The following is a 16,762-nucleotide window of genomic DNA, read 5'->3' on the forward strand; positions in this document are numbered from 1 at the left end:
TCGCCTTCGCCGGACGTGCGCACTGACTGTGTTTAAATATTAAGATATAATGTCGGACGCCGGTAGTAACACCAATTTTGCAATTATTAATCGCGCTGAATGTGCGACATATATATTTATACAAATTTAAAATTATTATTTTCATTGAAATTATGGTGCAAACGGACAGGAGGCTCACCTAATGTTAAGTGATACCGCCGCCCAGGACAGCTCTCAATGCCAAAGGGATGGCGCGTGCGTTGCCGGCCTTTTAAGAATCGGTACCCTTTTTTCTTGAACAAATCAGTGGCACCACAACCTTTTAGCTATGGGCCTCAGATTTCTATATCTGTGCAAGCCGGTACCTCAAGATGTTTTTCTTCGCCGTTCGAGCGAATGTTAAATAAAATAGAAAGAAAGGCTATTTGGTGAACAGCCGGGGATCGAACCTACGACCTCAGGAATGAGAGTCTCTCACTGAAGCCTAGGCCAAAACTCCTCACCTTTATCCTTTGAACTTCAAACTGAATATTCCTATGCTCGCGTCTTCCGTCAAACTTCGTGTCCCGGTAGATATAGTTGACAGCTGTCACGTGGTGAGAGATGAGAGAGAGGATCTCTTCGCGTGTCTTCATGTCTATCTCATTCTTCTTGCTACGGTCGAGATGCTGGAACATTTATTTATTTATTAATACTACAACTAATTTGCATGATTTTTAACAAAAATCAAGATATATCCAATGATCGAATACACAGTACACATCATTATATATACAAATCTTTTACGAAACTTAGAAAGGAAAAAAAAAATAAATACATTTATCTAAGAAATACATAATATGTGAGTGTATGAATGTGGGGTGTGTCGTGATGCTGGTTATATTGATGAAATTATTATTGAAATTAAAAGTCAAAATATTTATATTTTGAGATGACGTGACTGAAACAAACTCATTACGGCCACCAAAGACAGTTTCCCAGTGGTTGGATAGATCGAAGATTCTATTAGATTGAAGGAACTATTCACCCCACACTTCCACCACCACCAGCAAAAATTATATGTGTCTAAACTGTTTGCCAATTCACAAATCAATAGCGTAGAACGCACGAAAACTGGCAGAAAAATTCTAGTTTTAAGCTTTTCAACTCGCTTTTAAGTAGTATTTATTGTCCAGTCTTATTATTATTACATATTACTCCACATGACATAAAATGAAACATAATAAAAACGTTTAGGCTCCAGTATGAAGACATTAACAACAAAAACATTTTGTAACGTTTTCTTTACGACAATTTCTGCACATACTATTAATAATCATACAGACCGACATACACACTGCGTCTAGTTCTTGAGGAATCATATCGTAAAATACACGAAACATACAATTATATAATATATTTAAAATTAATAATTACTTGGAATGTGCCAGGACGATTCGAAAATAAAGCAAAATTTGCCGGTGTCAATTTTTTAAAAATAATTTCCATAAAAAGTATGGAATATTGATTACTAAACAACATTTCATCAATGGAAGTTTGAGAATTGAGATTCATTGAGAAGCTAATGTATCATTCTAACAGTGAAAGACTTGTGTAAATCGATCCAGTAATTTTTACTTTATTCATAATATAATATTGATATAGAAAAATTCTAATTTTTGTTTATGTAATATTGCCGAATCTAAATATATAAATTAAAAATCTTAAACTATCGTGATTTATGTGTCTTTTTACTTTTTATTTTTAATGTATCATCTTTTTAGTTTAGTTTTTTTTTGTTCCTGTTTAGTTTTGTCTTAATAACTGTGTATAAAAATTTTTTTTGCACTTCTTGCCTATCTTATGTAATTTAATACATTTTTTTTCTTTACTCACAGTGGTTGCCTGGAAGAGATCGCTCGAAAGCGATAAGGCCGCCAGTTGCCCTTCTTTTGATTTAATTACGTTCATTTTTTATATTGTAATGTAACGAAGTGTTAATAAATAAAACGGTACTTTTGAATTTCCAAGAATTCATCTTGGAAATTCTTTTATTTGTGACCAACATCCGATAACTTAATAAACTTTGTTTAACGTTGGCTTAATACAATTGTTGTAATCCTATCACGTTTATTATCAATACGTATTATAAAACAATGGGCCATTGACAATTATGTTTGCCAAGCTGACAAACAGGAAGTCGTGAAGATCATTTTTATTAATATATTTATTTATTTATTTATTTATTTATTGTTGTATAAGTGTTCTTAATATAAAGGTAGTTGATGTGGTGGAAACACAAACTGTGCACAGTTTTTCTATCCACCAGGACGTCGAACATAATTAAATCATTAACACACATATATATATACTAAGGCCAGTGACATATAAACTGTAAATTTATAACAATCAAACCATTCAAACGATTTAAAATTGCACGTAAAACGTCATAAACAAATCTAAACACTGACGCGCCATATTTAGCCGATGCAGGAAACCTGTTCTTGTCGAGAATTCTTATTCACATACAGAATGAGTTCCTATATTCGAATATATATATATTTTAATGACGTATATGGCATAATTTATGTTATGCATAATTTATAATTGTTTGACTTACCTTATATGAATTACCTTTTTGTGTTTCCTTGTGAAAATTAAAATTTAGCATTTCAAAATTAATAGAATTACGACATATCACTTATAAATATTAACAAAACATTATTGTTCCTGTTTCAAGATTTCAGGTTTGGGCCTGAGATTTGTATATACGTTTGTTTATTTCTTCAATCTTCGGTACATTAAAATAAAAACAATAAACATAAATTAATAGGGATGCAACGGGCAACCCTTGAGACGCCATCATTTGGCCAAACACATGTCGATTTTCTTACAATGTTTGTACAGTACAAGCGAGTGTTGTGTATGGGATGATAAAGTCGCTGACTCAAACCACTAGGCCAACACTCTTCCCTATACTACATTTAGATCTATTTTGAAATACTTACATCTGGAAACCCCTCCCTCACATGTCTCCATATAAGCGGATCAGTTTGTATATACAGCGAGCATGTATTCTTAATTTTGGATTCAGTTGCCCGCTTCGACCGTGGATGCTCTCCCGTGTTCGCAGCACGCGAGTATTTATTGTGATGATGGTGCTCCCAATGCCTGGAAAAAAATTGATTACAAATTAGCATTTGTCAGTCAAATAAGCTTGTAATTCCCATTGTGATTGTACACTTACAAACTTAATTAGGTTTTAATTAACTTTTATTGTACAAATTTACTCAAATTGGGTAAATTTACGCGTCTCTTGCGCACCCTGAATATTATTGAATATGAGACGGATTTATTAACACTCCGGCTGAATTCACAAGAATTGCATTACGTATATTAGTTAACACAAAGGTTTAGGTTTTTTTGTTTTTAGTTTTATTTTTAAATTAATAAGTTTTCTATTTAAGGTTTAAGCTCCTGTAAAAATCGGAAATAAGATATTGGCGGGTATCTTCAGGATGATGAAGCGATGAATTACTCTAGCATTCTTAGATTTTATTTGTTAGAGAATTTTATATACAAAGATATTTTATAACAGTATCAACAAATAATGAATGAACTACTTTTTTTAAAGTCAAGGTGAGTATATAGACCAACAATTATAAATAGCTTAACTGACCTAATTAATATGACATTTGACATTATTTGCTGATTGTGCGGATGTTTTTTTTATAATCAAACTCAAAATTACTTTATTCATATAGATAACAAGATTATGAACGTCAACAGAAAAGATGTTAAATTCATTCTAAATTTCTACCAGTTCGCAAGTCATGGGCGTAGAGCGGACAAGAAAAATCAACCCGAAAGTACAACTTTCTTTGAAAATAAACGATTCTTTAGTATTGTTAAAAGTGTTATAGCAAGACATGTGTCACCTTAGTTCCGCCCTTAGTTATTATTATTGTGACTAATCGCTTTCCATTGAAAAATCTACTAGGAAAGAAACATTTACATATCATCTTTTAATATACATATTGTTACGAAGACGGTTCGACTGCAATGTTTCTAGAATTTTTCACTAGTTAGAGAACTTTTCAGCAGGCTGTAATATGATTTCTGACCGTTTCAGGAGAGGGTCAATCACATATTAGAAAATTGTAATATCCATAATGTTACCCTAGTTTTCAGGAAGCTGAAACCTTTTTTCAGTCAGTTTCAGAACATGTGTAGTAGAGTGGTGTAGTTTTCAGGAGACGCGTTTTCAGGCCTAGGTATACCCCTTTGATGAAGGAATATTCTAGACCAAACTTTCTAGGTGTGAGACAAGGACGAAATGATACGAGAGAGAGAGAGAGATCAGAACTTTCTCGAAACTAGACTGAGCACTCTAGAACGCTGTACGACAAGGACGGAGCAACGTGCGAAAGAGACAAAGAGTGCGGACGTTCTAGAATTGTGCAATCGCTACTCAGTAGCAAACCCGCCTAGAAAGTTCTCGAATATTGTTTTTATTCCCAGGGATATATAAGCGAGCCGAAACGCGACTAGTCACTTAGTTTTGATTGCGATAACAAGAGCGAAACACCGAAGCGATAAAGTGCGAATAAAGTGAATATTAGTGATAAAGTACTGTGTGAAGTGTGCATAAGTGAAGTAATTAGTGACTGTGTTTTTGTGCGTTATTAGTGCATCTCTGCAATTAATTTGTGCCCATAAATTCCTCATTGATTACCAAGAAATAAACCCTTGAATAAATCCACGGCATTTTCTATCCGATCCCCTAGCTCGTAACAATATCTTTAAAAAGACAAACAGAAAATTGTACAAAAATCGTTAAAACTACGCAGTGTTTATTCGCTCAAATTAGATAAAATTTATAATTATCGTATAAAATATTTAAACTTAGTTAACAAACAGAATGTGAAATTGTTAGCAAAGACTTAAGACTTTCTATTAAGATATAATTAGTATGTGCATTCATTGTATAAACATTGTTACCCCTAGGGAATAGGTTATAGGTAAACCATACTACAGTTAAAATTTCTTATAACGACAACGAAGAGTTATATTATTTAGTCGTAAAAACCGATAGTCGTAATAGCCGATAACTTATTGTTATTATTAAGTACGTAATACTTTTACCCGCCGAGACCATTGATTGTGGTGGTTTTAACTAACAAGAGAAGATATCATAGAAACAGGTACGTGTTCTAATTTATTCTTAAAGAACAGGGAGCAAACTGACAGGAGGCATACCTGATGTCAAGTCATACCGCCGCCCATGTGCACTCGTAATGCCAGAGAGATCGCTTAAATAAAAATGATTTGTCATGCATACGTAGCCTGATAGCAACAGTACTTTAATTAAAAGGCCGGCAACGCACTCGCGATACCTCTAGCATTGACAGTACCCATGGGCTTATCACTTAACCAGCTGCCCACTGAAGTATTTCCGAACCAATTCGACTTAGGGTCCTTCAAGAAAAGAGCGTACAAATTCTTAAAAGGCCGGCAACGCACTCGCGAGCCCTCTGGCATTGAGTGTCCATGGGCGGCGGTATCACTTAACATCAGGTGAGCCTCCTGTCCGTTTGCCCCCTATTTTATATAAAAAAAAACATCAGATGAACCGTTTGTCCCGTGATATAAAAAAAAATACTTCCTATATTCTTAACATTACAATGCCTTCTTGCTACACCAAAAACTTGGCAGTTAAAGAGTGATGGAGTTTTAGTTCCTCTCGCCCGCTTTACGCCTTTGATTTTCAAACTGGTAAATATAAATTTAGACATTATTTTTTTATTATTGACGTTAATAAGTGATAGTTACCAAAAGCAATATCGACTGGTCTAAACCTTTAAAAGCCTAGTTAGGGCTCATCATCATAAATCATCGTTTTGCAGAGGAGTTCGTCTTCCAAACTTATATGAAGTTTGAGCCATTTCAAGCTACCCACTACCCCAATTATTCTTGGGTCATAAGTAGGATAGTTTACTCGTCCGACTGGATTTTGTACTGCGCTTTTAACTTTTTATATAATCACGTCTTAAAAATTCCTCTCACCCAATAAATAAAATAATTTCTTTGCTGCTTAATTTACATGCTAAATGTGAAGTAAACCTTCCTATTATAATATTTAGTGTCTATCTCTAATATATACTTAATCAGCTATTGGCAAACGGATGATGTCCAACTACAGATCGTCCTGCAACGAAAGCATCCTCTACATTCTTGCAATCTTGGAGTATTCTAGCAATACGAATCCACATTGGACCCGCCATCTTGTCTGCCTGACTCTATCGTTCTCATTTTTTGGAAACCATACGATACGATTCTGTTCGGTGCCCGAACACATGATGAGAAGCAAAAAAACAGATTGATCATCCAATAAAAAATCGCCAAGAAGCTACGGTGCCCATAAAAAACCCAAAACCCACCGGAAACCACATTGAACCAGCTATCTTAATACCTGTCTACCTTTCTCTTTATCATCTTTTCGGTTTCGGGTTTAGACACATTATGAGAAGCCAAAAACAGATTCGTCACTCAATAAACGTAACACGTCCAAAACTCACGCCATCTTTTCACAGTGTCATAAAACTATACATAAAATAACTCATCCAGTCTAAATGCTAAAGAAATTGTCGAAGTATGAACAGGTTACGCATAAACATCGAATATTTATAATAACATTAAGATTCATATATGTGTTTTAATATTCATTGAACATTTTCGATCCCTTCTTAACATGTGAATCGTGTAACATATTATTGATTTGAACTAGAGTTGTACTGCGCATTTTTAGATTCAAGAGATAGAAGCCATCCATAGAGACAGTTATTCCGTCTCGCGGGTATGTTGTCGGACTCTAAACGAGCCTATGTATCAGCATAACGGACTTGCAGCAGAGTTTCATCATCGGACGTTAAGGTAAAATATAAAATACCAGCCGTATCACCTCCACGCCCGTCATTCCAACACTGAGAGTTTCTTAAGGCAATTTTTGTCGCGCACTACCGCTATCTACCCAGTGAAGTATTTCCGAACTCACTTTCAAATTCTACTCAGGGTCCTTCAAGAAAAGAGCGTATCATTTCTTAATGTGAATGTCCATATGTGACGGGGCGGTATCAGTTGACATCAGATGAGCCTGCTGCTGAGCCTGTATACCTCCTGCTACATAAAGAATAAACCCTAAAAAGATTTAAGATGCAACATGCAAGTTTCACATCACGAACAATTTTACTCATGTATTAAATTAACCAAACGAAAGGCACCAAACGTCTACTGAGGATCGACCACGTAGGTCCTGAAGGACCATACTGGACTACATATCTTCATAATTGAAAGTACATACGATTATGTATACCTAGATATAACTGTCTTACCTAGGCGGATCATCCCTAAGACTGTTTGGGTGTGATGGTATAGGCGACGAAGGGTGATGGTGCGTGCTTGTAGATGCGGGAGGTGGTGATGCCAGTGCGTCGTCATCCACTCCAGAACTCTGTATCCTCTCCATCCATTGGACCACCTCGTCTGTGACACCACAACCGCCGACGTGACCTGTTGACAATAGTGTAAAGATTATTTTGAAATCTTTCATTTGGATGAGAAATATATAAACGGCTCATATATTCAACGTTTCACTCAGTTTGGATCGACTCTCGGTTAAACAATAGTTTCCAGTGTTACATCTGTAAAGTCGATCAACACTTTGATTCATAATAACACAAAGTGACCTGAAAATTTAATAAAGAATAAAGAGGGTATCATTATCGCTAGCAAATAATGCGGGTACAAGTAAAAAAAAAATAATCAAAACATAAGACTGCGTTATGACTCCCGTATGCAAAAAAATGTACTGCATTTAACATAGATATGTTAAACATATTGCTAAGTTTCTACTCTTAATGGAAGAAACCCTGTTAGGCATTAAAAATCTAAGGTAAAATTGTTATGTATCCCAACAAGTTAAGTTACATATAAATATTTTAGTTACTAATTAGAAGCGTAAACAAAATATTAACAATCATCGCACACTTGAAGCATATCGAGCCGATAAGTTTTTAGTTTTTACCATACTTATAAATTGTATTTTAACAATTCATATGTGTGGTAGTTGTTTCCGATAATGTCCAATAACGTAACTGCCATTTACATTTATGAACACTTAGATAAGCTAAGTTTTTGTTAGCGTCGCAACCACTAATTTTGTGTTAGTAATAATCTCATATTTTAAACCATTAAAGTCAGTTGTTACCCAGCTTCAAACAAGGAGTTTTATTTAAACATCTCCATACAAAAACCGCCACCGAACTTAACTCTTGATTCGACAAATTACCCAAAACTAATTAATAATGTTCAACGAGTTTAAAAAAAAATTAAACGAAATACGATAACTGCTTTTTTTAAATTTGATACACCTTTAGTAATTAGACAGCTATCTCAAAAAGCCTGTCTACTATAATTAGCGATAACTTAACTTTCAAGATTAAAAGTCTAGCTTTTAATTAGTCATAATGAAGAAACGAATGTTTCATTTTAGCAGAGCATTTATATTACCTTGAGTTATTTTTTCTTGACTACGAGATAAGTAAAAGTATATTCTATGTCTACATCTATGTACACAAATCGATAGCTGTTGTCTCGTGTATGAGCCAAGTTTTTCAACAATACCCCACGATTTACATCGCGGTCTAGACTGCAGTCGTCGTCAATTGCATATGGACGGTTAGTCCGAATCTTGATAAGATTTCCACCAATAGAAGGATTTATTTTTTAAAAACATGCGGGTAGACTGCGATCGTAGAGACACAAAGTAAATAATTGATTTCTAAATTTTTTTTGTAATCTACCCGCAATATATGAAGCGAAGTATTACGACAAATATTTTATGGACTTAAACGAAACAAAACCAATGTCTAACCACTTCTACGACTATTAACGTATGTATACGCTCTCGGACGATTGAAGAAAAGTTTTGATAGCACTAGACAAGGTTAGACGAAAGGGATTTTTTACATTTTACTATGTCAGGAAATGTTAGGATCGAGTCAAATGAGCGATACTTTTTATTGCTACTTTGGTTTTTTCTATTACTTTTAAAAATCATACTTTAATTGGATACGATTTGTTTCGCTATTATTAAATTGTTTCATAGTTTAGAATCATTCTTCTTTTCGTGCCTCTCTATTACTGGAGGTTGGCCGTCAGTCTCTTGAAGCGGCAGTTGCCAGATGCAGCAACTCTTTCGCAGTCGCAATACTCGTCCACTCCGAACGTTGCAAATCCATGATTTCTTCCTTCTAGCAATACATTTTTCCTTAGATTTTACCCATTATAACTAATTGAAGGTGGTGGTAGCATGGCGCAACACGTAATCCAGGTATGCAAATTTCCGTTGTTTAATGTTCTGCATAAGTTTTTTCGACATTCCAAGTCATTGGAATCATTACTTAACGAATAAAAGTACAAATATTATTACGACCAATCAGAGCAGAGCAAATGCCTGTGGGGGGTCGAAGCGCCATCTTGACTTTTATTAGTTTATTAGTACAGGAAATGCAGGACAGTAGAGCATTGTAGTTGAGCATTTTAATATTGTACGATAATTATTCGTGTCTTTTGAGCTCAAACTTTACCCAAACCCGGTTATGACGATGGAGTATCGATATTTCTTTATCATATTCATATATTTATTTGCATTCTATAATGTTACAATAGATGTTTAAGAGGCTTAAAGCTAGGTACAATATTATGGACCCTGTTAGGGCACAGCAAAAGAAGGCTTTGCAAAATTTATAGTAACAAAATTGTACATAAAATTTAACATTTCAGGTTAGTATTAATTATATAGAATAACATTTTTGTTATTTATTTTATTTAGAATATTTAGGGATTAATATTTATGATATTAAACTATATTTTTATCTTCTAGGTACTCATTAACGCTATAAGAACATTTACGTATAAGAAGTTTTTTTAGTTTGTTTGTAAATATCTTTAATCCTCATATATTTTTTTCATTTCTTAGTGTCTCCGGTAATTTATTATAAATTTTGATTGACATGACTAGTGGGCTTGATGCATGTATTTGTAATCGGGAAGATGGTAGGTTTAGGCGTTTTTTGTGTCCAAGTATATATCTTGTCTGTATGTCTTCGCGTGTGGTGTAAAATTCTTTGTGTGTATGGGCAAATTTACAGATTTCCAATATGTATAATGAGGGTAGAGTGATAATGTTTAGTTTTATGAAATGTGGTTTGCCATATGTCATATATGTACATTGTACGTGCTCAGTGAAATTGTATTTTCTTTTAAAGTTTCGATCTCAGTATTTGAAAGCTCTAAAGCTTCTCGCGAGCCTTGCATAATCGCATCTGCAGTTATAAATTATTCATGATAAATTATAAGTTTTGATGCCTTGAATTACCGAAGTTTACCGAGGCTATTATATCTCGGTAATAATTTGGCATAAAATTTTAGTACACATTTCTGTGTATATTGCTATGTAAATCGAAATAATTAATGTTTCGTCGCGAATCGAACTTGGGAATCTTTCGCCTAACCCAGGACTAAAGCGCATTTTATTGCACACGTAATTACATTATCATGCACACGTAAAAGCCATCATTTTGAGAGCACAAAACAAAGGTACATCGTAGAGTATAAAAAAGTAAATCAGGTCAAAGGTTCGAATGTTCACGAAACAATATCTGTCAGTTTCCTGTCGTGACAAATGAGCTTAAAGAGGAACACATTGCTTAACGCAACGCGGAAGTCTAAAAATAGGACATCGTCTACATAAATCAATCTATTGTGAAATTTTAGCCAGTTTTCTCACAAGTCACAGAAGAAATAGATATCGCATGTACAACGACATGATAAAACAATCATCGTCTTAATATATATAAATCTCCTGTCACGATGTTTGTCCGCGATGGACTCCTAAACTACTTAACCGATTTTAAATTAAATTGGCACACCGCGAGCAGTCTGGTCCAACTTAAGAGATAGGATAGCTTAGATCTTTAATTATAGTCGCAATTTTATTTTATTGCAAATTATTTGTCTGTAATTAATTGACAGTCACAATTATCTGTTAGCTCCAAAAGATTCTAACAGATGTCGATACTTTTCGACTGGATTGAGTAAGTAATCAATAGATGGCACTGCTATGGTAAACCGACAATCGTGTCATATAAGCTACAATTCAATATCATGATTACCACGTGTTATTGAGGCTAAAGTCTAAATTAAATTTATTTTGTAGTAAACGAAATACCGTGAAATTCAATTATTTAGCATAGCCAACCACGTGTTACTTAGACCGAAGTGTAAATCAAATTCAAATTATACTGACGATAATACAGTGAAATTATTCTTTCGTGTCACGGTATTAAGGCTAACTAAAACCACATTAAGAGGAAACGAAGTTCGCGGGGGCAGCTAGTACTTCATACAAATAAATATAAATCAGTGACGCTACAACCTTTTTTAGGAGTGGGACTCAGATTCTGTATCTATTTTATGATCATTTGTTAATCTGGTAGGCAAGTAGGTGATCAGCCTCATATGCCTGACACACGCCATGGACTTTATGACACTACGGTGAGTCGGTTTCCAGGCGATGGTTTCCCTTCACCATTCGAGTGAAAGTTAAATGCGCACATAGACAGTCCAATGGTGCACAGCCGGAAATCGAGCCTACGACCTCCGGGATGAAAGTCGCTCACTGAATCACACTTTATAGATACTATTAAATGATGACTGATAGTTGAGGCTAGTACAGCATCTACAGCAGATCCATTATCTGTAGTTATATTAGTGAAAGTAGAAGCCGGTGACTAGATTCACTCCGAGACAGCGAAAGTTGTAGACAAAGGTTAAATCATATATGCAATAACACAGCTGCGCTTGACGTCTACGTATATACACAAAATATACAAAAGCAATAATGACCCCTATTAATATAGAAATTGAATGGGGCCTACGGTTAGGCATTAACGGCGCGTTCGCCTGCAGCTAGTAATTTCCGTTATCTGCCGTCCCCGTACAGTGTTCGTTAAAACGCAGTACGCCGGATGCGAAATGCCAATGCGAGCTGACATGGAATAAAAAAAATGCCAGATCTATTCAGTACTTTTTAATAATCTCCCCCACCACTCACGTTTTCGTGCTTATATTAATCCGCGCCGTCTCGCTTGTGTGCAACGTTACTTTTCTTGTTTCCTTCGCGACGCGTGACTTCACTGTACTCACCTACTTAACAGATATTAATGTTCATATTACTCTTTGTTCAAGTTGCTAAGCTTTTGAGGGATAAGGGGAGGCATATGACTGTCTTGTTTTGCTCCAGTTGTATTAAATAGATTTTATTTTGGTTGTTGATTTATATTATTATATTAACCATAATTAAAACACGTCGTGACACTGTATACAAAGGAGTTAGTGGAAATGGCAGATGGGTCAAGAATGTCAGGGATGGCCCTGTGGGAAGAAGACAGAGAGGACGCCAAACAAAAACTTGGGAAGGTACTGGGGCAGAATTTGGAAGAAGGCGTTCACTCCGTCAGAGCTTGAGTACCAATGTAAACATAATAACATGGACTTAGTTAAGTGAGTGCAATATTATATTGTTATTTGTGTTTATTAACAATTATTATGAACAACTGAATTTGAAACTCAAAATACATTTTACTCATACAGGTACCACAAGTATACATAATATCAAACACTTCCAAATAAACATTAAATTCCATAATCAATCTATCCCTAAAACACAACACGTTTTCATTATCCTGAGACATAATCCATTAAATCCTGTATCTCAAAATAAATACGTGACCAAAGCGCAGCACTACAAGGCCAATTCGAATGTTAAATTAAGCAATATCTCTGAATGCCCCAGTGGAAATTACAAACAATTTCCAAGTATAAATACAGTCTAATACAACTCATCTAGTGGAGCTTACCGAGGCTCCCGTTAATTAAGCATCGCTCGCAAACATGGACTAATTGACGAACGGACGGCACAATGCATCTGTCCTCAACATCTGCTATTTTTTTCATTTTTCATCTTCGGAACACGAGAAAAATAAAGCCACAATTCAAGCCCAGAACAGTCTCCGTGTTTCGTGACTTCCAAACGTAAATATACATGTATTTAAACGTAGACAACTTGCCCTTGTTAATTTTAATTGCGTATACGTTTTTAATATGGAAGTAATTTGTGATGTTTTGTGTGGTCACTGAGGTTCTCGAAACTATACATCGACTTTATTACAATAGATATTTATATATTATATATTTATTATGAATATTATTTTCTGAGTTTTAGCTTTACAGATAATGTGTAATACACAAGAGAAATGAGATTTAAATAAACATATAAAAATATCTATAACCAACTATAAAATTTAATGGAAACATATTATATTAAACAATATACTAATAATTAAAATCGATTATTTGCAAAGAATGTGGTACATTCAGATTGATTAATTACAGAAAAATACCGCACAATCAGTCATATTAAAATGGGCATGCAAATGTCATATTAATTATCATGATGTCATAATACTAAGATTGCTGATTGTTGTCAGAACTTATGGTCTGAATACTCTCCGTACCTTGCCTTTAAAACTTGAATGATGTAACCTTGAAATCATTCTCTGTTTTCCCAATTTATTCGGAAAACGCCAATCCTAATTATTACATGCTGTTAAATTCTGTAGATGTGAACAGTTGTCTAAGGCTTGATTTAAAACTATAAAATCTACATCTCGCAGCAATCGCAACTAATTGCGGTAGAAAACATAATAACTTACATTCAGAGTACATCATGAACGTAAGCACTGTATGTTTATATCTACAGTTGCAGGTATATGATTAATTTGCCCCAGTTGAGGTTGCAACCAAAACTGGAACATTTATCAGGTCAACGCATAAGTAACCTAGGAGAGGTTGGAATTTAATTCCTTTGTCAGTGGAGTTTTTACGTAAATTTCCAAGCCACAATGTGGTCAGAAAGTTTTATCAAATCCTTATGTACATTTAAATTTAGACGAAAAACAAATGCAACCGTTAACTCGCTTTATAAGTTCTTTATTTAACAAACACGAATGTGTTAGTTATAATTTAAACACACATTATAATTTAAAGTAAAATCAGAAAGCTTACCGCCTCCAATAGCTTTTCCAAATTTAATATTGTGTTTTCGTATCACTTAATTTGAAGTTAGCGAACAATAAGTTCAATAAATTCTGAAATACTACATCTACTGTCAGTCTTATTATTATTAAGTTCAAACAGTACGTAAAAACTTAAACTTAAGATATCCTTTTAAAGAGTACAACCAAGTACTTAGGCACTTTCAATTGGGCGAAGATTTTTTTCTAACAATTCCGAGTCGAGGTGTACTTCGATGAAATTGAAAAGCAATGACAACATTAGATTGGAAGCCAACGTTGCTTTTATATTCGTATCTTTTATCATACGTAGGTTCACGACTGTTGAATCACATTTATGAACGTCAATTGAAACGTTTTATTGGAGTTTTGTAGAAAATATTTACTCACTATCGGAATAAACATATTTATTGTTTGTGCAATCTCAAGGGTGTTCAACAAGGATACACACACAAGGGCCTTATCTTTTAAATCTTTAAGCATATAGCAAATGGCCATACATCTGCAACTTACAACTGCCGACTTAATCCTAAATGGAGTATGTTTTTTTTAAATAAAGCTAATTCGATACTAAGACTCATATTCCTAAACCTAATAATACGATAGGCTTCAAATAGCTAAAAGATGTTTAGACTTTGCAAGCTAAAACCGTGACAAATTATTTATTAACAGGAGAAGAAAAATAACAAATCTGCATTATTTGATTTTATAGGAATTCTTAATCCGAACGCAGAGTTAAAACACACTACAGTAACAGACGACAATAAATCAGTTAATAGTGATACAATAGTAACATAAAAAAAAACATCATACATATCCATAAACCAAAATATCTAAAAGTATGAATTTTCATTAAGGAGTTCTTTTAATTACATTGCAAAGCACATTTTGCAACAATGTCCACCGCTAAGCGGGATTAAAATTTAATATCCACGTAAACGTTAGAAACATTTCAAACTGCTTACATAGTGTGCATTGTAAACTGTAAAATTGGCCTTAATATTTCAGACAATAAGTTGCGAGTCACCGAGTGAGCTTACTCCTAACGACGTCTTTTTAAGTAAGGCTTTAGAAGGCTTCAGCCCTTACGACAAGGCAATTTTTCACAGTTTTAAGTACTTTGGAGACTTGTTGCCTGTCCTCTTTAAGTACAATCCCGTATTGAAATTTGGTATATAATGTTCCAAATGAAAATAAGATTCAGATTCTAAGACAAAATACCGGAACTTTCATGATAATTCTAATTCCCCGTTCAGCATTGTAACAAACAAATTTGTTTATGTTAGGGCAATGCACAGCGCTCCAAATAAATTGTACGAGCCAAGGCTGTATTTTGTCATTCAGGCTTTCTCAGTTTAAAAGGCGTGGCGATTAACAAAATCGTCGGAGTTACGCCCCGAGCGTTTAGCCAAACAAAGCCACCTCTTCAATGGTTACATTGCATTTATTTGTCACATAGCAATTAACAGTTCAGTATTTGGCTTATGTTCACTTGTTGTACGCGAGTGGTTAATATAGAGTAGAAATATAATACTATATTATTTAGAGCACACCGATGACTCAGGGAACGTACAATGTTTATTAAAAAATAAAGTAACCAAAAGTACCACACACAAGCGAGTGTTACAATATTAACGATCTGTTCCTACGCATTATAATTTCTATGTAAATATAACATAACTTTGACTAGTAGCAGCTGCATCATTAACATAGATATTGCCTTATCAATAGCACTTTATTATATAAAATTTATCCCGCAAATTAGTCTTTAGAATGTAATTTAGAGATAAAAATTGTTGGCAGTTTTTAGGTCAACGTTTATATGTGAATAACCTTTCATCTATAACATATAGAGCATTCAAAAATAACACAAACGCCGATAATGCTGTTAATTACGTATAAAGTGGAAGCTATGGATTATATACACAGCATATTGAACAAGCGGTAACAAAGTACAAACTATATGTGTCATTAACATTACAACAGAAATAATAAAGAGCATATACGACAAACTTCACTTAGCTAAAGGAAAAGGCAAATCTCGTAAGAATTCTCGAATAATTTCAGCTGATCCATCAAACAAACAAATATCTCCGGTAAAAGCAACGACAATTTTAGGAGATTACTAGAGATTTACATCGACGGATATCACATTTACAGACGACCCGTCACACGCACACATGTTTGATTATGTTCATATGGATTTATTATTATAAACATTGGTTTTAGTTCGTTTTTATCGAAAGCTATTCAACCCAAATAAAGTACAAAATCAGTGGCGATACAACCTTCTTAGGTCTGGGTTCCAGATTTCTGTATACGTTTCATCATCAGTTTTTGTCATTCTAATTGGCAAGCAGGTGATCTCGTGGCGGATACATGCCGTCGACATTTTGAGTCTAAGGCAAGGCGGTTTCCTCACGATGTTTTCCTTCACTGTTCGAGTGAAAGTCCAAGAGTCCATTGGTGCATAGCCGGGGAACGATTCCAGGACCTCAGGGATAAGAGTCGCACGGATCAACGTAATGACAAGACCAACTCATGACCGTGCATGCTGCATTCGTTTGCATGTTTTGTGTTGTTAAATTAACATGTAACCCCCAAGACAG

At 34.5% G+C, this 16,762-nt stretch overlaps 1 protein-coding gene across 1 annotated transcript in view; it reads right to left on the minus strand.

Moving 5' to 3' along the window:
- Positions 1-16,762, minus strand: part of LOC123720451 (disintegrin and metalloproteinase domain-containing protein 10) — a 95,463-nt gene that overhangs the window by 14,800 nt on the left and 63,901 nt on the right. The window contains exons 5-7 of the mRNA XM_045677059.1: positions 7,350-7,527; positions 2,967-3,129; positions 483-647 (exon numbers count right to left, since the gene is read on the minus strand). Of these exons, the coding sequence (XP_045533015.1) occupies positions 483-647; positions 2,967-3,129; positions 7,350-7,527 (506 nt within the window). The remainder of the gene's footprint in view (positions 1-482; positions 648-2,966; positions 3,130-7,349; positions 7,528-16,762) is intronic.

The sequence above is a fragment of the Pieris brassicae genome, chromosome 1 (assembly GCF_905147105.1).
Source record: "Pieris brassicae chromosome 1, ilPieBrab1.1, whole genome shotgun sequence".
Classification (NCBI taxonomy): domain Eukaryota; kingdom Metazoa; phylum Arthropoda; class Insecta; order Lepidoptera; family Pieridae; genus Pieris; species Pieris brassicae.